This window comes from Ostrinia nubilalis, chromosome 1, assembly GCF_963855985.1.
Source record: "Ostrinia nubilalis chromosome 1, ilOstNubi1.1, whole genome shotgun sequence".
NCBI classification, from domain to species: Eukaryota; Metazoa; Arthropoda; class Insecta; order Lepidoptera; family Crambidae; genus Ostrinia; species Ostrinia nubilalis.
The window spans coordinates 2,795,534-2,813,637 of NC_087088.1; the positions used below are offsets into that span (position 1 = coordinate 2,795,534).

Consider the following 18,104-nt stretch of genomic DNA (forward strand, 5'->3'; position numbering starts at 1 on the left):
GGCTCTCTTCGTATTTGCCTAGATCCCAGGCCTCTAAACAAGGCATTGAAGAGAGCACATTTTCCTTTTCCAAAGATTGAAGATATTACAGCGCGTTTGGCAGGTGCTAAGGTCTATTGCAAACTAGATGCGCAGTCAGCATTTTGGATGTGTCCTTTGGATGACAATAGTTCACGGTTATGTACTTTTCAAACGGCGTGGGGAAGATACAGATTCTTGAGGCTACCATTTGGTATATCTCCTGCACCTGAAATATTTCATAAAGTGGTCTGTGACACATTTCAGGATATTGACCGGGTGGCTACGTTTCAAGATGATGTGCTGTGTTGGGCGGAGTCAGAGGAAGAATTGCAGAACATTTTGATAAAGGTATTAAACAGAGCTAAAGAAAATCAAATTAAGTTTAATCCTAAAAAGTGCCAGTTTTTTGTAGATCAAGTAAATTTCTTGGGACATGTTATTGGACAGAATGGTGTAAGCATTGATCCAGAGAAAGTCAAAGCTGTAACTGAGCTGGCACCACCAAAAGATAAAAAGTCATTGCAAAGGGTACTAGGAATGTTTAACTATCTTTCTAAATTTATTCCAGGATATGCAGATATCACAGCACCATTAAGAAATCTCTTGAAAAGCGATGTTGATTATAGATGGGAACATAACCATGAGAAGTGTTTTGAGCAACTTAAAGATTACATAACCAAGGCACCAGTTTTAGCATTTTATCAGCCAGAAAAAGAATTGACACTCAGTGTAGATGCGAGTTCAGTGGGATTGGGTGCAGTTTTGCTCCAGAATGGGTGTCCTATTGCCTATGCTTCAAAAGCACTAACAGATGTTCAAATTAGATACTCACAAATTGAGAAAGAGTTGTTGGCCATTTGCTTTGGACAGAAAAATTTAAACAATACATAATTGGTAGAGATGCAGTACGAGTTGAGACTGATCATAAGCCCATATTAGGAGTCATGAATAAACCATTATGTAAAGTACCTGTGAGGCTTCAGAAAATGATGATGCGGTTACAACCCTTTCATCTGAATGTTGTATACACACCTGGAAAATACTTATATATTGCTGATACATTATCAAGAGACTTTTCTTTAAGTGGGTGTGATATTGAAACCAATCTTGAGGAGGATGTAGAGTTGCAAATTTGCCTGTTACTGCATAACTTACCTGTCACAGTTGAGACCTGGCAGAGAATTTCAAAGGCAGCTGAAAATGATAAGGTTATGATTAGACTAAAAGAGATGTGTTCTAATGGTTGGCCTAAAATATACAAAGATATTGAAGAAGATATGAAGGCATACTACCAGCATCGAGATGAAATAGTTTTAGTGAAAGATCTATTGTTTAAAGGCGACAGAATCATCATCCCAAGAATACTGAGACAAGAAATGTTAAAAAGCTTGCATACTGGTCATCCTGGCATTTCAAGAATGGTGAGTAGAGCTGAATTAACTATGTATTGGCCTGGCATAGTACAAGATATAAAGAAATTTGTAAAAGGTTGTGCAATATGTCAAAAATATCAGAATAATAAACAAAAAATGTTTCTCAAGTATAAGGAAGTCCCCATGCTACCTTGGCAAGAGGTTGGATGTGATATTTTTGAGTTTCATCAGAAACAGTATCTTGTGGTTGTGGATGCTCTGTCTAACTACATTGAGGTAAGCAGCTTAAAAGATTTAAGAAGTGTAACAGTAATTAATCAGTTGAAGGCTATTTTCTCAAGACACGGCATACCTTTGATTCTGTATTCTGATGGTGGATTGTGCTTTGATTCTGAGTTGTTTAAGACATTTGAGCATGACTGGAAATTCACACACATAAAATCAAGTCCGCATTATCCAAAATCGAATGGTTTAGCTGAGAGTGCCGTTAAAATAGTAAAGAAAATATTCATAAAATCAGAAGACAGCGGTGAAGATCCTTTACTTGCCCTCTTACACCAGAGAAATACACCTAGAGGTAAAGTAAACTCACCAGCAACAATTTTAATGGGGAGGCAGCTGCGGACGGATAGTCCATGTTCTTTTGTGACTCTGATCCCTAAACTTACTTATGATAAAGACAGAATATTACTAAATAAACAAAAAGATTCTTCAAAAACTAACTATGACAAGACGGCAAGTAAAGGAAATGTTTTCAAAGAAGATCAGTTAATTAGTTTCAAAAAGAAACCTATGGATAAGACATGGTTAAAAGGAAAAATAATACAGAAATGTAACAATCCCAGGTCATACATAGTAGAAAATGAGGAAGGAAATAGGTATTGGAGAAATGAAGTTTTCATAAGACCACGAGAAGTACAGGTTGACACCCAGACGGCTCAAACACTTGATAATATGCAAGACAGTCAAGACGCCCAGATGACTCAATTTGCACCAAATGAGACATGTACGGGACCGTGCTTACAAGAAGAAGATGAACAGAATAAATCTGAAATAGTGGTAACTGACTCCAATGCACAGCTTCCGAAAATGTCAAGATCAGGTAGATTAATTAAGCGTCCTATCAAATACTCTGAAACCTATTAAATTTATAGTAGCTCTTTGGACTTGCTGTAATTGAAAGTAATGTTAAGCTTAAAGTGTTAAGTTGTAGTATTATTATGTTCTAAATATTAGGCAACCAGAACGTAATGAATGTAATAGTTTAAGTTATTCATTATAAATTAGCTATGTGGAAATTTAAAGTTAACAAGTGTTATTTGCAATTTGTATACATAGGTGAGATTAAAGCCTTGCTTGAAAATTAAAGAAAGGAAGATGTTGTAAAAGTAAAAATAGTATAGTCTATGGTCTGATTAAGCTATTATAGTCTATGGAATCTGTCTTTTGTAGATTTGTGTAATGGCGTCTATGAATTGTGCTATGAATACAACTCTTGAATGCAGATCATCTTTTATTTAATAAAACAATGTTTATGATCCAGTTTTTGAAAGTAGAAAGAGAAAATGTTATAAAATACTCAGGTAAAAAAAAAAAAATTGTTATTAGTATATTTTAGTGTAGATTCATTGGTATCTAGCAGATATTTATTGTGATGTGGACGGTTTGTAATCAAACTAACGTATTCGGTGACCCACTTTTTTGTGTTTGTATGTATGCCCATTCTATTATGAGAAACATTCAATATTTTCATGAATGAGCAAGAAAAATCATAAGGAAAACACATAAAATGTAATAAGGCTAATACAGAAAAGACAGCATCCAATTACCTAGTTGTTTTCTAAAATAATAATATGTATTAAATCTTTACCATGTCACATACAGACAGTTAAAGAAACGTAGAAGCTTTGATATTTAATTCTGGACTTAATTAGAAGGTAGCAGTTGACAACAAAGAATTCAATTTACTGTAAGGAAACTTGACGTTAGTAACTGCGCCAACATAGTTTGATATGTCCACTTACTTCAAAGGAAATAATTTATTATGCCTTTAGAAAACATTTTACAACAGCATTATTTTAGTTCTCCATGAAATAAACAATAAACATCATATTCTGCCACGCAATGAAATGAAAATGCTACTTCGTAAAAATAGTCAAGTAGGTAAATGTTAGAATTTTTAGCGTACAGTTATATCTCAATTGACAGATGGGATCACATATTTTAGCTATTCAAATGTTCCCAATAATGGGTTCCACGCATCTGTTAAATAAATGTGTCTCTCTGTTCCACATTAGAATTTATTATGTGCCCAATATTAACAGAATGGCCGACTATTATAACGAAAGTAAAACAGCATCTTACCCTATCTAAAGTTCTTCCAGAAAACGTTTTATCTGATCAGTTACGTAGGCCGATGCCTGCGTACGAATTGTATTTACGAGGGCGTATTTCCAAAGCCCAAGAAGAACAGTTCACTCGAGCTATTGTTATACAAGTCCTACAATTCCAAGAATATTTGAAACTAGTGCATTAATAGCTACATACACTTGCGTAGAACACCCACTTGAAGAGACGAATAAGATGTTGAGGGAGGGCGGTTTATCTCCGAACCTGAAGTGAATCATCATCAGACGCAGAAGAGTTTTCTACGACTTCTAGATTGGTTGACAAGTGGCCAAAAGCAATTTAAATTCAATCCGACATTGATTGAATTGCGAAAGGTCACTGACTGACTCACTCACTCATCACGAAATCTCAGAAACTACAAGTGCTAGGAGTCTTACATTTTGTATGAGGGTTCCTTTTAGAACGTAGTAGTTGCCTAAGAACGGATTTCACGAAACTCCATTCCTAAGGAGGTAAAACGGGATCCAAGCATACGAAGTCGCAGGCGGCCGCTAGTTAAGAATATTCTTCAATTTCATTGCATGTTCATATTATGTGGTAATCATGAATCATGATGTTACGTCGAAATGAGCTAGCTGTTCACTAGGGTGGAGTACGGTTGTATGGGAAAAATTTTTTTTTTAGTTTCGAAGTTCTAATAGGGGGGGATTTGTGCCTTATATGAAAGTATAAATAACTGTAATTTTTTATCCCATTTAATGAATATCTTCTGCCTCCGCAGTGACTTCAAAATTTTAAAATTTTATTTAAAGTTGAAAGTCGTCTAAGGTGAAATATTGCGCTCTATTTATTAGTAAGAAGGTATTAAATGACAGATAATTTATAGATTAGATATTTACTAAGGTAATATAACAAGAAATACATACAAGAATTAGATAAATTACTTTAATTATTATGCTTGAAAATCCTTTTTTGATCAAAATTTAGGCATCACGTTTCGCGATTCCAGCTTGACTTTTATTGCACCTTATTAGTGAGTTTCTGGATGCAGTGAGAAATAGAATCTTTGATCGTAATCTTCACAGGTCCCTCAACAGCTTGAGTGAGGTAGAGAAGCCTCAAAACAAAGGGTTGCTCTCACCACCAGATTTGACAATGTGCTGAATTTCTTAGTCAAATAAATATCTCAAAAGCGGCTGTTTGGTTAAGTAAATTAAATAAATATATAAAATAGCATTAAAGTGTATCACTAGTACTTAAAAAATTCTAGGTATTGAAGGGTGACTCGTACTGTGTGACTTTAGTATGCGACGAGCGGCCAGCTCTCTGACATCGTAAGAAGACTGCTATCAGGATACTCGTAATAGCTTTTTCTCCGGGTAACTAGTTCTTTAATCTTTCATAGGGTATCTGGCAGGCCTCTCGAGGCCATAATAATTTTAAACAGATGACGGGTGCCATCTTTGCATGATGGTTTTGTCTTAATCAAAAACCAGGAAGAAGCATAGACTTTAACCACAATAGTAGCCAGAGGTATCAAAATTTCTATTGGATTTTAAGTTACTACAATACAAACGTAGTATTCGGTACGCTCGTGTGATCTAACGGGCATGTTACAATTCACCAGGAGAAATTATTGCGAGATTTTATGAGAATACGCCTAATTACCGCCGAAGCAATTTTATGCAAGTTCTGCTGATCAGTACTCAGATAATTGGCCAATTCTGATCACATTTGTCCTTCAATTTGTTCAAATTTATAGATAGGCAGTTTCTCACATGTTTCCAGAGCTTTTCCAGTAGACTATCTGACAAAGACGCGAGTCGCGAAAAGGGCCAGAAAAATTCTCTTCTCGCGCTCTCTCACGCCCTTATTAAAATTATAAACCCAAAGCCTGGCTTTTTTGTGTATTTTACATTGAAAATATAGCATATCAGTAAACGATTTGTGATAAAAAAATTGTATTTTTATTTAAATATTGCACAGATATGTGGCGCCTAAGTGAGGTCTAAAACCAACTTTTTTTATAAATTCAGTGTCGATGCGGAGGCAGTTACTCTAAACCGAATTGATTAATATTTTGCATGACTTCATTTAAGCCCTAAAGGCACAAAATTTTGACTATTACATTACAGATATCTGAAAAAAAAATTTTCGCTCCACCCTACTGTTCACCCCTAACTGTTATCACCCGCGTATTAGTCAGTTGTCGGAGTGACTCACCCCAACGTCCCCAGCGAGGGTCGGCCGAGGGGACGAGGAACGAGGAGCCGCTGGTGCAGTGTATAAATATTTTTCATCTCGCAAGATAAAAGATTGTTGCTAATGAATTTAATCGCCTTTCTCCTTCGTTAGCTGGGAAATGTTTTAGCGTAATTACAACGTTGGTTTTTCGTTCATTTTTATTCGATTTGATTTGCGCACTTTTGCAAATTCGCTGCATGTTTTTGAATGAACTTGCTTGTAATAAAATATTTTTGACGAATGTCAATTTCGGAGCAAGGAAAGCAATAAGTACTTTGCCACCTAGGTAGATGCGTGTATAACTTATGAATGAAATTAAGATCACTGCGATTCTTAATACCTTAATTAGATGACAGGATTGCAAATGAAATCTATGAAAATTACAAGAGTCTATTTGCCCAAAAACCACCAACAGTGCAATTAGCATTCAGCGAAAGCCTCGGGCGAGCCGAATTCGACAATGGCAGCCAAAAACTGTATCGTGCATCAAAGCGATACGTGCAGAGTCAACAGAATCGATCCGACAACGCAGTTCAGCCACAAAGAACTCCATTAATGAAGGGCCGCTGGAACAATTTTCGTATTGGCTATTGACATTCGCAGGACACATCAGTTCGTCGTCCATATTAAAAACTTAATCGACATTTTTTGACAAGTAATCTATCTCATTAACGTAAGTACGGAACCTACTAGTTCTAAAGAACCTAGCAAAGTCATCAGCAGGGTAAACCAAAGTACAAAAAACTTGATTGAGTTAGGTAGTTAGGCACGAGCGCGGTACAATTGACGACCTCATTTATGGGTAGCAGGAAGGCGTTGGATGAAGACCGATACCATCCAGGTGATGTAGAAAACATTGAGTGAGGCCTATGTTCAGCAGTGGACGTCCTGTGGCTGAAATGATGATAATGATGATAAACCCGTGGTGTACATATAACACGAATATTAAAATGTACATGTTACGTCACACAGAAAGAGCTTTTCACGGTAAATCAGGCCAAAACGCGTACACTGATAAATAAACACCTATTCTGATAACAATGCTGATTTTCATGACGTGAATATTGCAAACATTGCAATTCACTCGGTCATAAATAAGCGATATTCACGAACCACATTACAAATACCTATAACGATTGCAAATGAATAATTACGCACTGAAATGGCAGCCAATGTTGCACTTGGTTTATTCATTGTTAAATAAAAGCAACAAAGAAATTGATAACAGTAATTATATGGTTGGATGGAACTCATTTTGAGTGACCACCGTTCCACCACCACTGGAGATCAATGGGAGAGACGGTGAACGACAAGTCCTAAGATAATTAGGATGGAAATTATGTGATATGTGAGCTTGATTCATTCAGACTTCTCTGAGTTTTCAATAGAAAATAAACACAATAACCCGTTGAAAAACGACGAAAGCCCAGAAACAGAACCGTATGAATAAAATATCGTATACGTAGACGATCTCGGAGATTATTTACGATATGGAACCGATCGCTCTAGTGGATAAAACAAAAACATCTGCCGGGAAATAGCCGATAATAAATATCCTAGCAGGTATTGGAGTGAACACAAAAACGATAAATCACACAATGGGCAATGGAAAGCTGTAATACAAAGAGAAAGGCGGCCTAACGTGAGACAAAATATGTGCAGGGGTGGCAGGAATAGGCGAACGAGTAGTGACGCCATATTTCGGGTTTAATTTGGGATTTAAAAGGTTACAAAACCAGAATCAACCATTACTCAAACTTCTTTCATATTCTTAAGGTTTGGTAGCATGAGTTTATTTTGTGAGCGATATTTGACGTCATCTTGATGTGACTCAGCAGGATTAGTCGTCGATCAGTGAACTAAATTGAGAACGCCTTTACCAATATGTCTGCCATTTTCAAAGGTTATGAGAGGATTTCTTCAGCTAATAAGTCTATTTTTATTTTGGGAAATTAAATCAAGGATCGATAGGATTACCTCTCAATAAGTTTTCTATTAAACTGTACAAATGGGAATCTTAAGTTCTCTTAATTTCTACTAACAATTTTAAGGCTACAAGACACCCCTTGCCTATAGAAACACCTGGTCCCGCTCCTGATAAATGACGCAGCGACACTTCACTGTATAATAAGGCTGGCGCCTATCGATCGGAACACGACCAAAAATAGCCCGAAGGGTCCTTAAAATCGCTAAGACGTGCCTGCTTAATGAACTAATGAATGGTTCCGTCGATACGGTGTGGTAACACGGAGCATGGTGTCGGCCTAAGCTCTTTAAGAATTGAGTTTGGTTACGTATTTATAAACTGGCGAATCAGAAATCACAATCTTGCAGATGTATTTTTAGAGTCGAATTTAGATAATAAATATAACTTGCTTCCACATTTAATAGGCTACAGGAGACAGGAGTTGTAATGGCGGAGAGAGGTGGAGTTCTGTCACCCCTTTTTATGTATTTCAATGGCCGAAATATAAGGTACCTCACTTCAATATTAAACAGGGATAAATCTTGTAAAAGTTGCGTGCGTCTAATTCAAACAATACTATAGTATAATATACTGTCTTTCAGACATGAATCATTTTCGTCCTTTCATTACACAACAATGGTAGAGACTTTTCTACTGCTTAAGTGGCTAGCATTTATGGATATGCCGCTATTCGAACAAATCGACGAGATAATTATGAAAATACTGGGGAAAATCAACCACAGAGGATCCATCTATCCTGTTCATAATAAACGGTAAGGACAGGGATAGAAGAGCCTCCGTTTTTCCACAGCGCAGAAATGGAAGGGTGAAGCCAAAGGGTGCAGCTCTATCATTGAGTAGTTAGTTCAATGACTGGAAACTTATCGCAGCAATTTGTTGCCCGAGAGATGAAAGATAGATGGGTACTTAAATAAATTCAGTTTCGAAGGAACGTTCAGGAGAGTAAAAGTGCAGTTTTAAATAGGTATAATGCGTCTATTGGCTGGCTACTAAATCCTTACCAAGCTACGAGCAATGCCATAAAGTTTGCTAAATTGATGCCATGAAGGGTCATGAATGTAAAAGGGACATTTCTGGATATTTTCTCTAAATGCATCAACTTCGTATGTCTTTGAAGAGTCATGATAGTTGTCAATTCACATGCTTGTGCGGAAAATAAAGACAGACTAGTCTATATGATCGAAGTACTGTAATTATTTGTTTACACTGTGGTATTCCGAGTCCGCGTGCCACGTAATTGCCAGTGATTCTTGAGCCTCTATCTCTCTGAAAAGAACTCATGATAGTTGCCAAGTCTTCACATGCTTCTACGGCATATAAAAAGACAGACTTAATCGGAGTACTGTAACTCTTTGTTTATACTGTGGTATTCCGAGTCCACGTGCCACTTGCCAGTGATTCCAGAGCTTCAGATAGGGCGCCACTCGAACCATAATTGCTGGGGTGCGATTTACAGCCGTCCCCTTCCCAGCGAAACCAATGATTTTGTCCTCCCTTCACACTTCAAAGAAAGAAAGAAAGAAAATAACTTTATTTTGGCAACAACAAATTCAGGCAACATAGACATGCACAAAAAAAAAAATAACTAAGTTGCCAAAAAAGGTCACCCACTCAGTAATATCTTGACAGTGTGACTGTTCTGACTTCACAAGTTTCTTTGTGATTATTGATAATGTGGTATAAGTTTGACCTTCGGTAAATCGCTATCTGGAATCAGAAGTAATATTCAGTGGTCGTTTGAGGAGTATTCACACATTTTATTCTTTCTTTTTATTATTTTTTGTGAAAAGATAAATTAAGGTAGACAGTAAGAATATTAGGGACTCGCTACTTGGAACTGGCAGTAGTCAGTAGTCAGAAATCTTACGGCAATTTTCATGAAATTTTTAAATGAGTGAATGAAAAGAATAGCTGAACACTCTAGGCATGGAGGGCAAATGGCTTGAAGTTATGGCTTGTAATACTTAATTACTGAGTCGACAATTTTGTATGTATTTTCAAATGTATCAACAAAACTAGCAAATTACAAGTAAAATCAGCTGTCACTCGTATTGATGAGACACGAATACTATCCTCATTTCATGTTGTAGCTACTGCAAAAGTCAAGCCGTTTCTTTTACACACACTGGATTGCTGTCATGAGCAAGAGCGACAGACATATCATTCTGTAATCAGCATGTTATTACCGGTCCTGTAATCGTCCCGATACCGGATATTACTGAAAGACATAGGGCCACTGCGAAGTTAATTCACCAACTCTTTGATGCCGAGCCCTGCTTTATACTGGCACCCTTTGATGTCAACGGATACGCCGCAATATAGACTCACTGCCACACAAATATGTAAACGAAAATAGCAGTTACATGGGGTTTTGTGTACCTACTGAATTTATTTCGAGGAATGGCGTGCATACCTATTCCTTAGCATTAGTTAGTTTGTACTACAATATACATGTTCCGTAAGGTATAATTTGGCTGTAATTAACGTTGATTTCAGTTTGACTACAACATGAAAAGTGTTCAGAAATTATGTACGTACCTAACGTCAATTTCGTCCAATTTGATAGAAAGCACTCTAGGAATCCGATTTTCGTTAAAGTTTGTATCAACCGTGTCAATCAATGTTGTTTGTAGAGCTTAAAATTTCACAGAAACTCAAACAACCGAAAATACTTACATGAGCATGAAGTGAAGATTTTCTAGTTCAGCGAAACTGGAATATAGACCTGAAACAAAAAGAAAAAACATTCTACAATTGCTGGCACAGCACTGTACGAATAAATGTGTCAACGTTAGGATCTTGGGTGAAGGAGGATAAATGTTTTCAAGACTTATTTAGAAATTTAAGACGTGGGACTTGTGGGAGGATAGAAATAAATGCGTAGGCTTTTATTTTCGGTCGGTTTCAAGGCTAGAATTTGTCGAATAGTCTTTAATTGAATAGACTAGTTAGGTTAGTTGCTTCGTAGAATCGAGGGTAATTTACGATTATCAACAGGACATCAATTTACAAAATGGCTTCAACAGACGCCTAAATGAAAAATTGCCAACGCTACCGGTTACTAACGGATTTCAACCAGAAGTAAAGGGTCTGCTATATCCTGCCTGCATACACGTAGGTATTTATGGACAGCAATGTATCATATAGCACATGCAAACCTTCTGTTTTGCCCCGTATTATAAAACCATAGTTAACGCGACAGTCCAGACAAATTCGTCCTTATTGCGACCAAAAAGTTCGAATTGAAAGCGACTATCGCTAAAAAACATTTTCGTGGTACGCAGTCCAGGCAAGAGTTACACTTTAAAACGGAGAGCCAAAACACCAAACGTCCATATTGCCGGATGTTTCGTCCCCGGCCGTTAAGATAAAGTCCTGATCCGGACCTGTACGGATGCAAAATGCCGTAAAGGAATCAAACGACGGCAAATTGTGTCCATGATTCAGATAAAAAGCGCGCTTTCATTCATTCATTACTCGCGTATTTTAGAGGACCTGTGTACAGTGTACAGTCAGCGTCAATTAGTTCGTGACACCCAAAGTGACCAAAAAGTTGATAACAAAACCTTATTCCAATTATAACAAAGACGTGTCGCGAACTTTTTGGCTAATTTGCGTGTCACGAACTATTTGACACTGACTGTTAACGGCAACAGTGTTAACTGCCCATTGCCGGTCATGTCGTCTCGTTCTATCGCAAAGAATCACCATTTGATGAGAGCGAGAGCAAAAACGGGAATGGATAGTTAACACTGTGGCCGATAGAACATGAATCAGATAGGTGTGATAAGAAATTTAAAGATTGAAGATATTGAAAATAATACCTTTATTTGGACTCTCATTGACCGAAGATCGCTTAATCCAAAGAATAATAAATTCATTTATTTCAGTAATTTAATTTTTTTAGATTTTAAATAGCACTTTTGCACGTTCGTTATTTTTATTTGTATAACATTCACATATTTGGGCCCAAACATAACTCGAAAGAGTGGGCCGCGGAAAGTATGAAAGCTACCTGTTTTGTACCACACGGCACTTCAAATGATAAGATACCTTAATGCTTTTATCATTTTATCTGGAATTAGTTGGAGTGGTTATACTGTCAAATTGCACGCCAATCTATATGGTGTATCACGCTATACGTGGAGTTAACGAATTCACCAGTTTTGATTGCTAAAACTAATTAATTTAATTATAAAGCACTTCTAAGTATACCTAGACTAGACATAGACAATAAGGAAGCTGATTTACTAGATTCGTGTTATCTCACTCATTTGTGTATTTAAGGAGTTATTCGTTGTACGGGTACCTGTTTAAAAATTACACATTGTCAACCACTTACGAGGGTTTAAACCTCAACCTGCAATTCGTATCCAGTCATGAAGGGGAATAATAAAAGCACCAAAACCCTATTATCCGTATTACGCAGAGCCGGCTGTAACTCATCACGTAATAGCCGCAGAGTGATTTGGAACGGGTTGAGTATCACGCATTTGGGATCACTCCGGACTCCGGACCCGGCTCTATGCGTCAGGTGCCTAATCATAGTACAGTACCTACTCGAACTACATTTTTGATGCAAAATACCACCTATTAGAGGTACAATTTAAATATTACAGGGTTTAGTTTTATGTACTGTAATGTACGTTACAGTATTGAGACTCACGTATAGCAAGGAATATTAAAATCTACGGCTGTTAATAGTGTAGAGCCACTTTATATGCTAACCGTAGTAATTGTACGGCAATCTGTCGCAAAAACGATGAAAGGTTGGAGTAAATGGCTTGAATAGAAACCAGGCCAAGAAGATAGCTGTCAGTGACTGAAACAACGGGAGATCGTGCTTCGTGGTGGCTTTCCTTGGGGAATAACTTACGTTCAGTAATGGAATGGACTGCTATAGGCTGAATATACATTTGATGAACGTAGTTGAATATAACCCACCCCACATAATGAGTAAAAATACTCGAGTACTTACCAACAATACCTGAAATGGGACATCACTACCGGGATTAATGGCCGCGAACGTAAAACGCTCCGCGATTGGTGCGGGCTTATGACACAAATGCAATATTAATGCCTTGTAACATTCATTCAATGGTTTATAAAAACGACATTAAACACTGGCCAGTAACAAAATTAACTCGGGGGCCTACTTCGTAAATCGACATCGAAATAATCGGCTCCGTCTCTCTCTCACAGGAATAGCGATATTAGTGATGCTAGTGTGAGAAACGGAAAGACTGTTATGTAGATTTTTCACTAGGCTATTTATTAAAGTTGATTCGTCTTGTACTGAAAAACTTAAGGCCGGGTAGCAGAGAAAATGGCGAAAATGAGGTTTTCATTTTTCATTTTTGAGGTACTAAATGTAACACTTTTTTTTTGGCGAGATTGAATACTTACCGATTTCCACAAACAAACATTCCAACGGACCGTAAGGTCACATATTACAAAGTGTACAGTATTCCCTTTGTCACTTGATTGTGTCATTGTAAGTGATTCACTGAGTTTTGATTAACTTCTATTAAAATTAATTACATTGTTTTGGTACACAGAGCAATAAATAACCTCACTTTTTGAATGTCTCCGTTTGACAGATCAATGCGTTACGTTTCATTCTTTTAGTAAAAAAAAAGTGTATAACAAAATTAAATGTTCAATACTAAATTTTTATAAAACTTAATATTTAGGCTCTTTAATTTAAATTCTAGCTATTTACAGTATTTTCCTCAATGTTTATATTAAAATAACATTGTAATGTATCTTGATCGATCATGGATTCGGAACGTTCTAGAAATTTGACATATTCTGAGTGAAACGAAACACACAGGTGACGTTCAGAAACTTGCTTGTTTGTTATTTTTTTTCTTTCTAAAGTTTAATTATTTAATTAAATTTAAATGAGAGAAGCAGTATTGTGAGTTCCCATATCGAAATTATTCAATAAGAGGCTAGTTAACACAAGTGGCATTTATTGAAAGTAAAGAAAAAAAATTATACAAAACTGCTAGATATTGTGATTTGTTGGAGTGACAAGTTTTCGAACGAACATCTGAGTCACGGGTGATGACCGGCGCTTTTTGGAGGGTGGAAGTCTTTTGCTTGGTTGGGGTGATCGCGAACGGAAGTTCTGTTGTACGTGGTGTGATAGTGTCCCGAATTCCAAGAGGTCTGAACCGTGCCGTTCCCTGATAAACGGGCAGGGCACGCATCGCCATCCTCTACGTTAAAAGGGAATTTTAGAATAAATCCGAAAGCCCCGTGATTTTGTGGACTCATTGCCACGTGCTGAGTTCTGTTACTGAAGGTAAGCAGGTCCTATTCCAAGGATTACCTTGAGTTTCTTCTTGTTATTTTGTTGTTTGCATTGGCGGCATTGTTAACCAATGCGCGTGGTTGTTATTCACAGATTTTGGTTGGACAGTGCTCGGTGGCGAGCTCTGCGCTGTGTCCTGCTTTAGCGGCTGTCGCCGGATTTTTCCTCCGTTGAAGGTATGTTGTAATTTCTTTCTCGACCTCATTCGCCTCTCCGCTGAGTTAGAATGAATTATTAGAAACACAGTACTCGGTGATGTGTCCGCAATTTAGTAAATTTTGTTCAAAAGGTGACGATGGTGCCTGAGAGTCGTTCCCCGACCATGACTGGCCGATATGTACACTACCGAGGCCGTCCACCACGGTCCAGGGCTACCCTACTTCATAGGTTGGTTCCGTTTTCTATTGAGCTTGTCAATTATTTTAGTTTACTTTGAAAAAGTAGATTACCCACATAACGATTACATTTTACCAAAAAGTAAATTCCTAAATAAATTTACCATTGTGATGTATTATCGATGGATTTTGTTGTGTTAACTATTTTTAGTTCGCTTTATGAAGGTAAATGATGTGATAATTACAATGATTACATTTTACCAAAAAGTAAATTCCTAAATAAGTTTACCATTGTGATGTATTATCGATGGATTTTGTTGTGTTAACTATTTTTAGTTCGCTTTATGAAGGTAAATGATGTGATAATTACAATGATTACATTTTACCAAAAAGTAAATTCCTAAATAAGTTTACCATTGTGATGTATTATCGATGGATTCTGTTGTGTTAACTATTTTTAGTTCACTTTGTGAAGGTAGATGATATAATAATTACGATGATTACATTTTACCAAAATGTTACCTTCTAAATAGATTTACCATTGTAATGAATTACCGTTGGATTTTGCTGTGTTCACATTTGCTCCATCCTTGAGAGCGATGGATTTTTTTTGTGTGTCGTAGTAATTTAACTAAGCGAACAAAAGTAAATTAATTTCTTTGTATTAATATACCTATTACTACCTGTTTAAGCTGTAGGGTATTAATGTACCAGTGGTGCACTTACTGTAACGATATTTTAATTATATTTTTTGTACACTAGGAGGTGTTTGGCACCGGCTGTCCCGCAGTGCCAGACGCTTGCTGCGCCCGACGGGTGCGGAGGGGGTTGAGCCGAGTGGTGGCGACTAGCGCGCTAGTAATCTTAAGTATTTTTAATCAGTACCAACCAAACGGCCCAACGACCCATCCCTTAATTTTTCTTTTAAATATTTGTGTCTAACCCACAATTAAATTGTTGTCAATTTAAATATTTATTTTTTATTTTTGCTCCGGCAAATTTTCATATTTACATGGCGCCCGAACAGGGACGTTGTTGGGTCCGTGGAGATTCTCCCCGGCACTGGTCTATTGCTCAGTGACGGATTGGTTGGTCACCTTAAGTTTTCTTTTCTTACTGTTATAATTTTATAATAAGTATAACCATACTGTAGTGTGTAACGAATATCACAATAAGCCGAATATTGTAACTTACTTTACTTTTTGCTAAAATTATTATTTTGATAAATCGATATGAAGGAGGAACGCCCTATCCGGTTTAACATTTTGAACAAAGACGAATTGATTTACGAGGTTGCCATACGAGATGCTGTACCTGAGAAAACGGTAGAGCTGTTGCGCGCACAGATAAGACAATTGGCTCAGGATATACCTAGCGATGAGGTGAGTGAGTTCGAGGGAGATGCGCTGGCTGAGCTGAGAACTATTTCCTCCAAATTAGACGAGCTTGAGGAGCTGTGTAATAGGAAGCCCCTATTACTCAAAAAGCTAAATAGAGTGCAGACTTTAGGAAACCACGTCTTCCATAGGTTAAGCCGTGTTGAAGCTAAAGAGGAGAGTGATAGGACTTTGAGGGAACAGTTGGAGGAGCGTCTCATCCCACTTTTAAAACGGATCGACCGTATGACGCACACATTCGTTAGTAGTTATGATTTCCAACCTGCAGAGGAAGATGTGTCTAAAGCCTCTGGTTCGGCCGTAGATGAGTCATCGAAGAACAAATCTGTAGTGTCTTGTGATCGTGCTTCGTATGTTCACTCTCTAAATTTAAAATATAACGGGAAGGATAGTGTGCAGGATTTTATTGTTAGGATTGAAGAATTATGTAAATCTCGTAATATTGCGAAAGAAAGATTATTCAATTCAGCGGCCGAATTATTCACAGATGAGGCTCTATTTTGGTACCGAGGTACTCGTGACCAACTAAATAGTTGGGAGGATTTAAAGGCGTCGTTGCTGGAAGAGTATTTGCCCTACGACTATGATCATCGTTTGTTGCAGGAGATTCGTTCGAGGACCCAAGGTCCCGACGAATCTATTTGTAGTTATCTAAGCCTGATGCAAAATTATTTTTCGAGGTTGCGTAAACCTTTAGACGATGAAGAGAAGTTGAGCTTGGTCAAGTTCAACATTAGGCCATCTTACTCCATTCCTTTGGTCAACGTAGAAATAAAATCGTGGGCCGACTTAAAGAGGCATTGTAGGCAGTTAGAAGCGGCGAAACAGAGGGCAGAATCCTTCACCGAACCCCCGCGCGGTGTACAGAATGCTGTCGCCCCTGACCTGGCCTACAAAGGTAAGTCTGCTCGCCCGAGGTGCGAGGCAGTGGTTAAAAATCCGAGCGTTGAGAAATTTTGTGTGCGTTGCCGCGTACATGACCATACTCTCCTCGATTGTAATGCCCCTCGTGTAATTATTTGCTACCGATGTGGTGAGAAGGGCGTGACGGCGGTAAATTGTCCGAAATGTGGGCGTAAGAAGGATTCTACACCAGAGTCAAAAAACGCGTAAAGTCGAACCGTCGTTTCGATATTACACCGGTTGAAGAGTGGCGTGCTTGGTGTGATTACGTGCGTGTATTTTCAAAAAATTACAAAGCTAATGTCTCGATGGTTCGACCAAATGATTGCCAGGACGCGCGTCCTTATTTAAATGTTAAAATTGGTGGTGTTCCATATTCTGGGTTACTAGATTCTGGGGCAGAAATTTCTATTATCGGTGGTTCTGCTGTGAATTATTTTTCTCACCTGGGTGAGTTGTATAAATCGGATTCGACTGATGCTGTGGTAACGGCGAATGGTTCAACTTCCCCTACAGTTGGATATATGTTTTTACCTGTCGTAGTGAATGATGTTTCAAGGGTTATTAAGTTTCATGTTGTTCCGGGAGTCTCGTCGTCTTTATTGTTTGGTATAAACTTCTGGAAGGCTTTCCAGATCGCGCCTGATGTTTTGCGGCTTACAGATCGGAAGAATTTAATTGTCTTTCGAAGACCTGCTGAAGCAGTCGTGTCTCAGGTTAATCGTATCCATCCTTTTGATGTCTTAACAGAAGAACAGAGGAGGTTGGCTGGTGATGTATGTAAGATGTTTGAGGATATTTCGGCTGAGAAGAAAGGGTTGGGTAGAACTCACCTGATTTCCCATCACATCGATACTGGTGATGCTCCTCCTATTAAGCAGCGGTATTATGTCATGTCACCCGATAAACTTCGAGAGTTGAACCGTCAATTGGATGAAATGATCGAGATGGATGTTGTCGAGCCGAGTTGTAGCCCATGGAATAACCCCATCACCATGGCTCCCAAGGCTAATGGGGAAGTGCGTTTTTGTCTGGATAGCCGGAAGCTTAATGAAGTGTCAAAACATGATGCCTACCCACTTCCTTACATCAATAATATTCTAGACCAGCTTCGGGACTCTCGCTTTCTTTCTTCTATAGACCTGAAGGCCGCTTTTTGGCAAATTCCCCTCACCT

At 37.9% G+C, this 18,104-nt stretch overlaps 2 protein-coding genes across 4 annotated transcripts in view; one reads left to right on the forward strand and one right to left on the reverse strand.

Moving 5' to 3' along the window:
- LOC135079591 (protein lin-10-like) overlaps positions 1-18,104 on the reverse strand; it is a 201,841-nt gene that overhangs the window by 154,968 nt on the left and 28,769 nt on the right. Inside the window, exon 2 of the mRNA XM_063974252.1 lies at positions 10,651-10,699. The gene's annotated coding sequence lies outside the window, so the exon portion shown is untranslated. The remainder of the gene's footprint in view (positions 1-10,650; positions 10,700-18,104) is intronic.
- On the forward strand, positions 13,351-17,582 carry LOC135079698 (uncharacterized). Of its 3 annotated transcripts, XM_063974337.1 has the most exons (4): positions 13,351-14,284; positions 14,387-14,469; positions 14,583-14,680; positions 15,391-17,582. In XM_063974337.1, the coding sequence occupies exon 4, from the start codon at positions 15,861-15,863 to the stop codon at positions 17,136-17,138; it is 1,278 nt and encodes a 425-aa protein (XP_063830407.1). In that variant the 5' UTR covers positions 13,351-14,284; positions 14,387-14,469; positions 14,583-14,680; positions 15,391-15,860; the 3' UTR covers positions 17,139-17,582. The 3 variants fall into 3 exon arrangements, with proteins under 3 accessions (XP_063830407.1, XP_063830467.1, XP_063830538.1); XM_063974397.1 differs by having other exon boundaries at positions 13,351-14,469; XM_063974468.1 differs by lacking the exon at positions 14,583-14,680.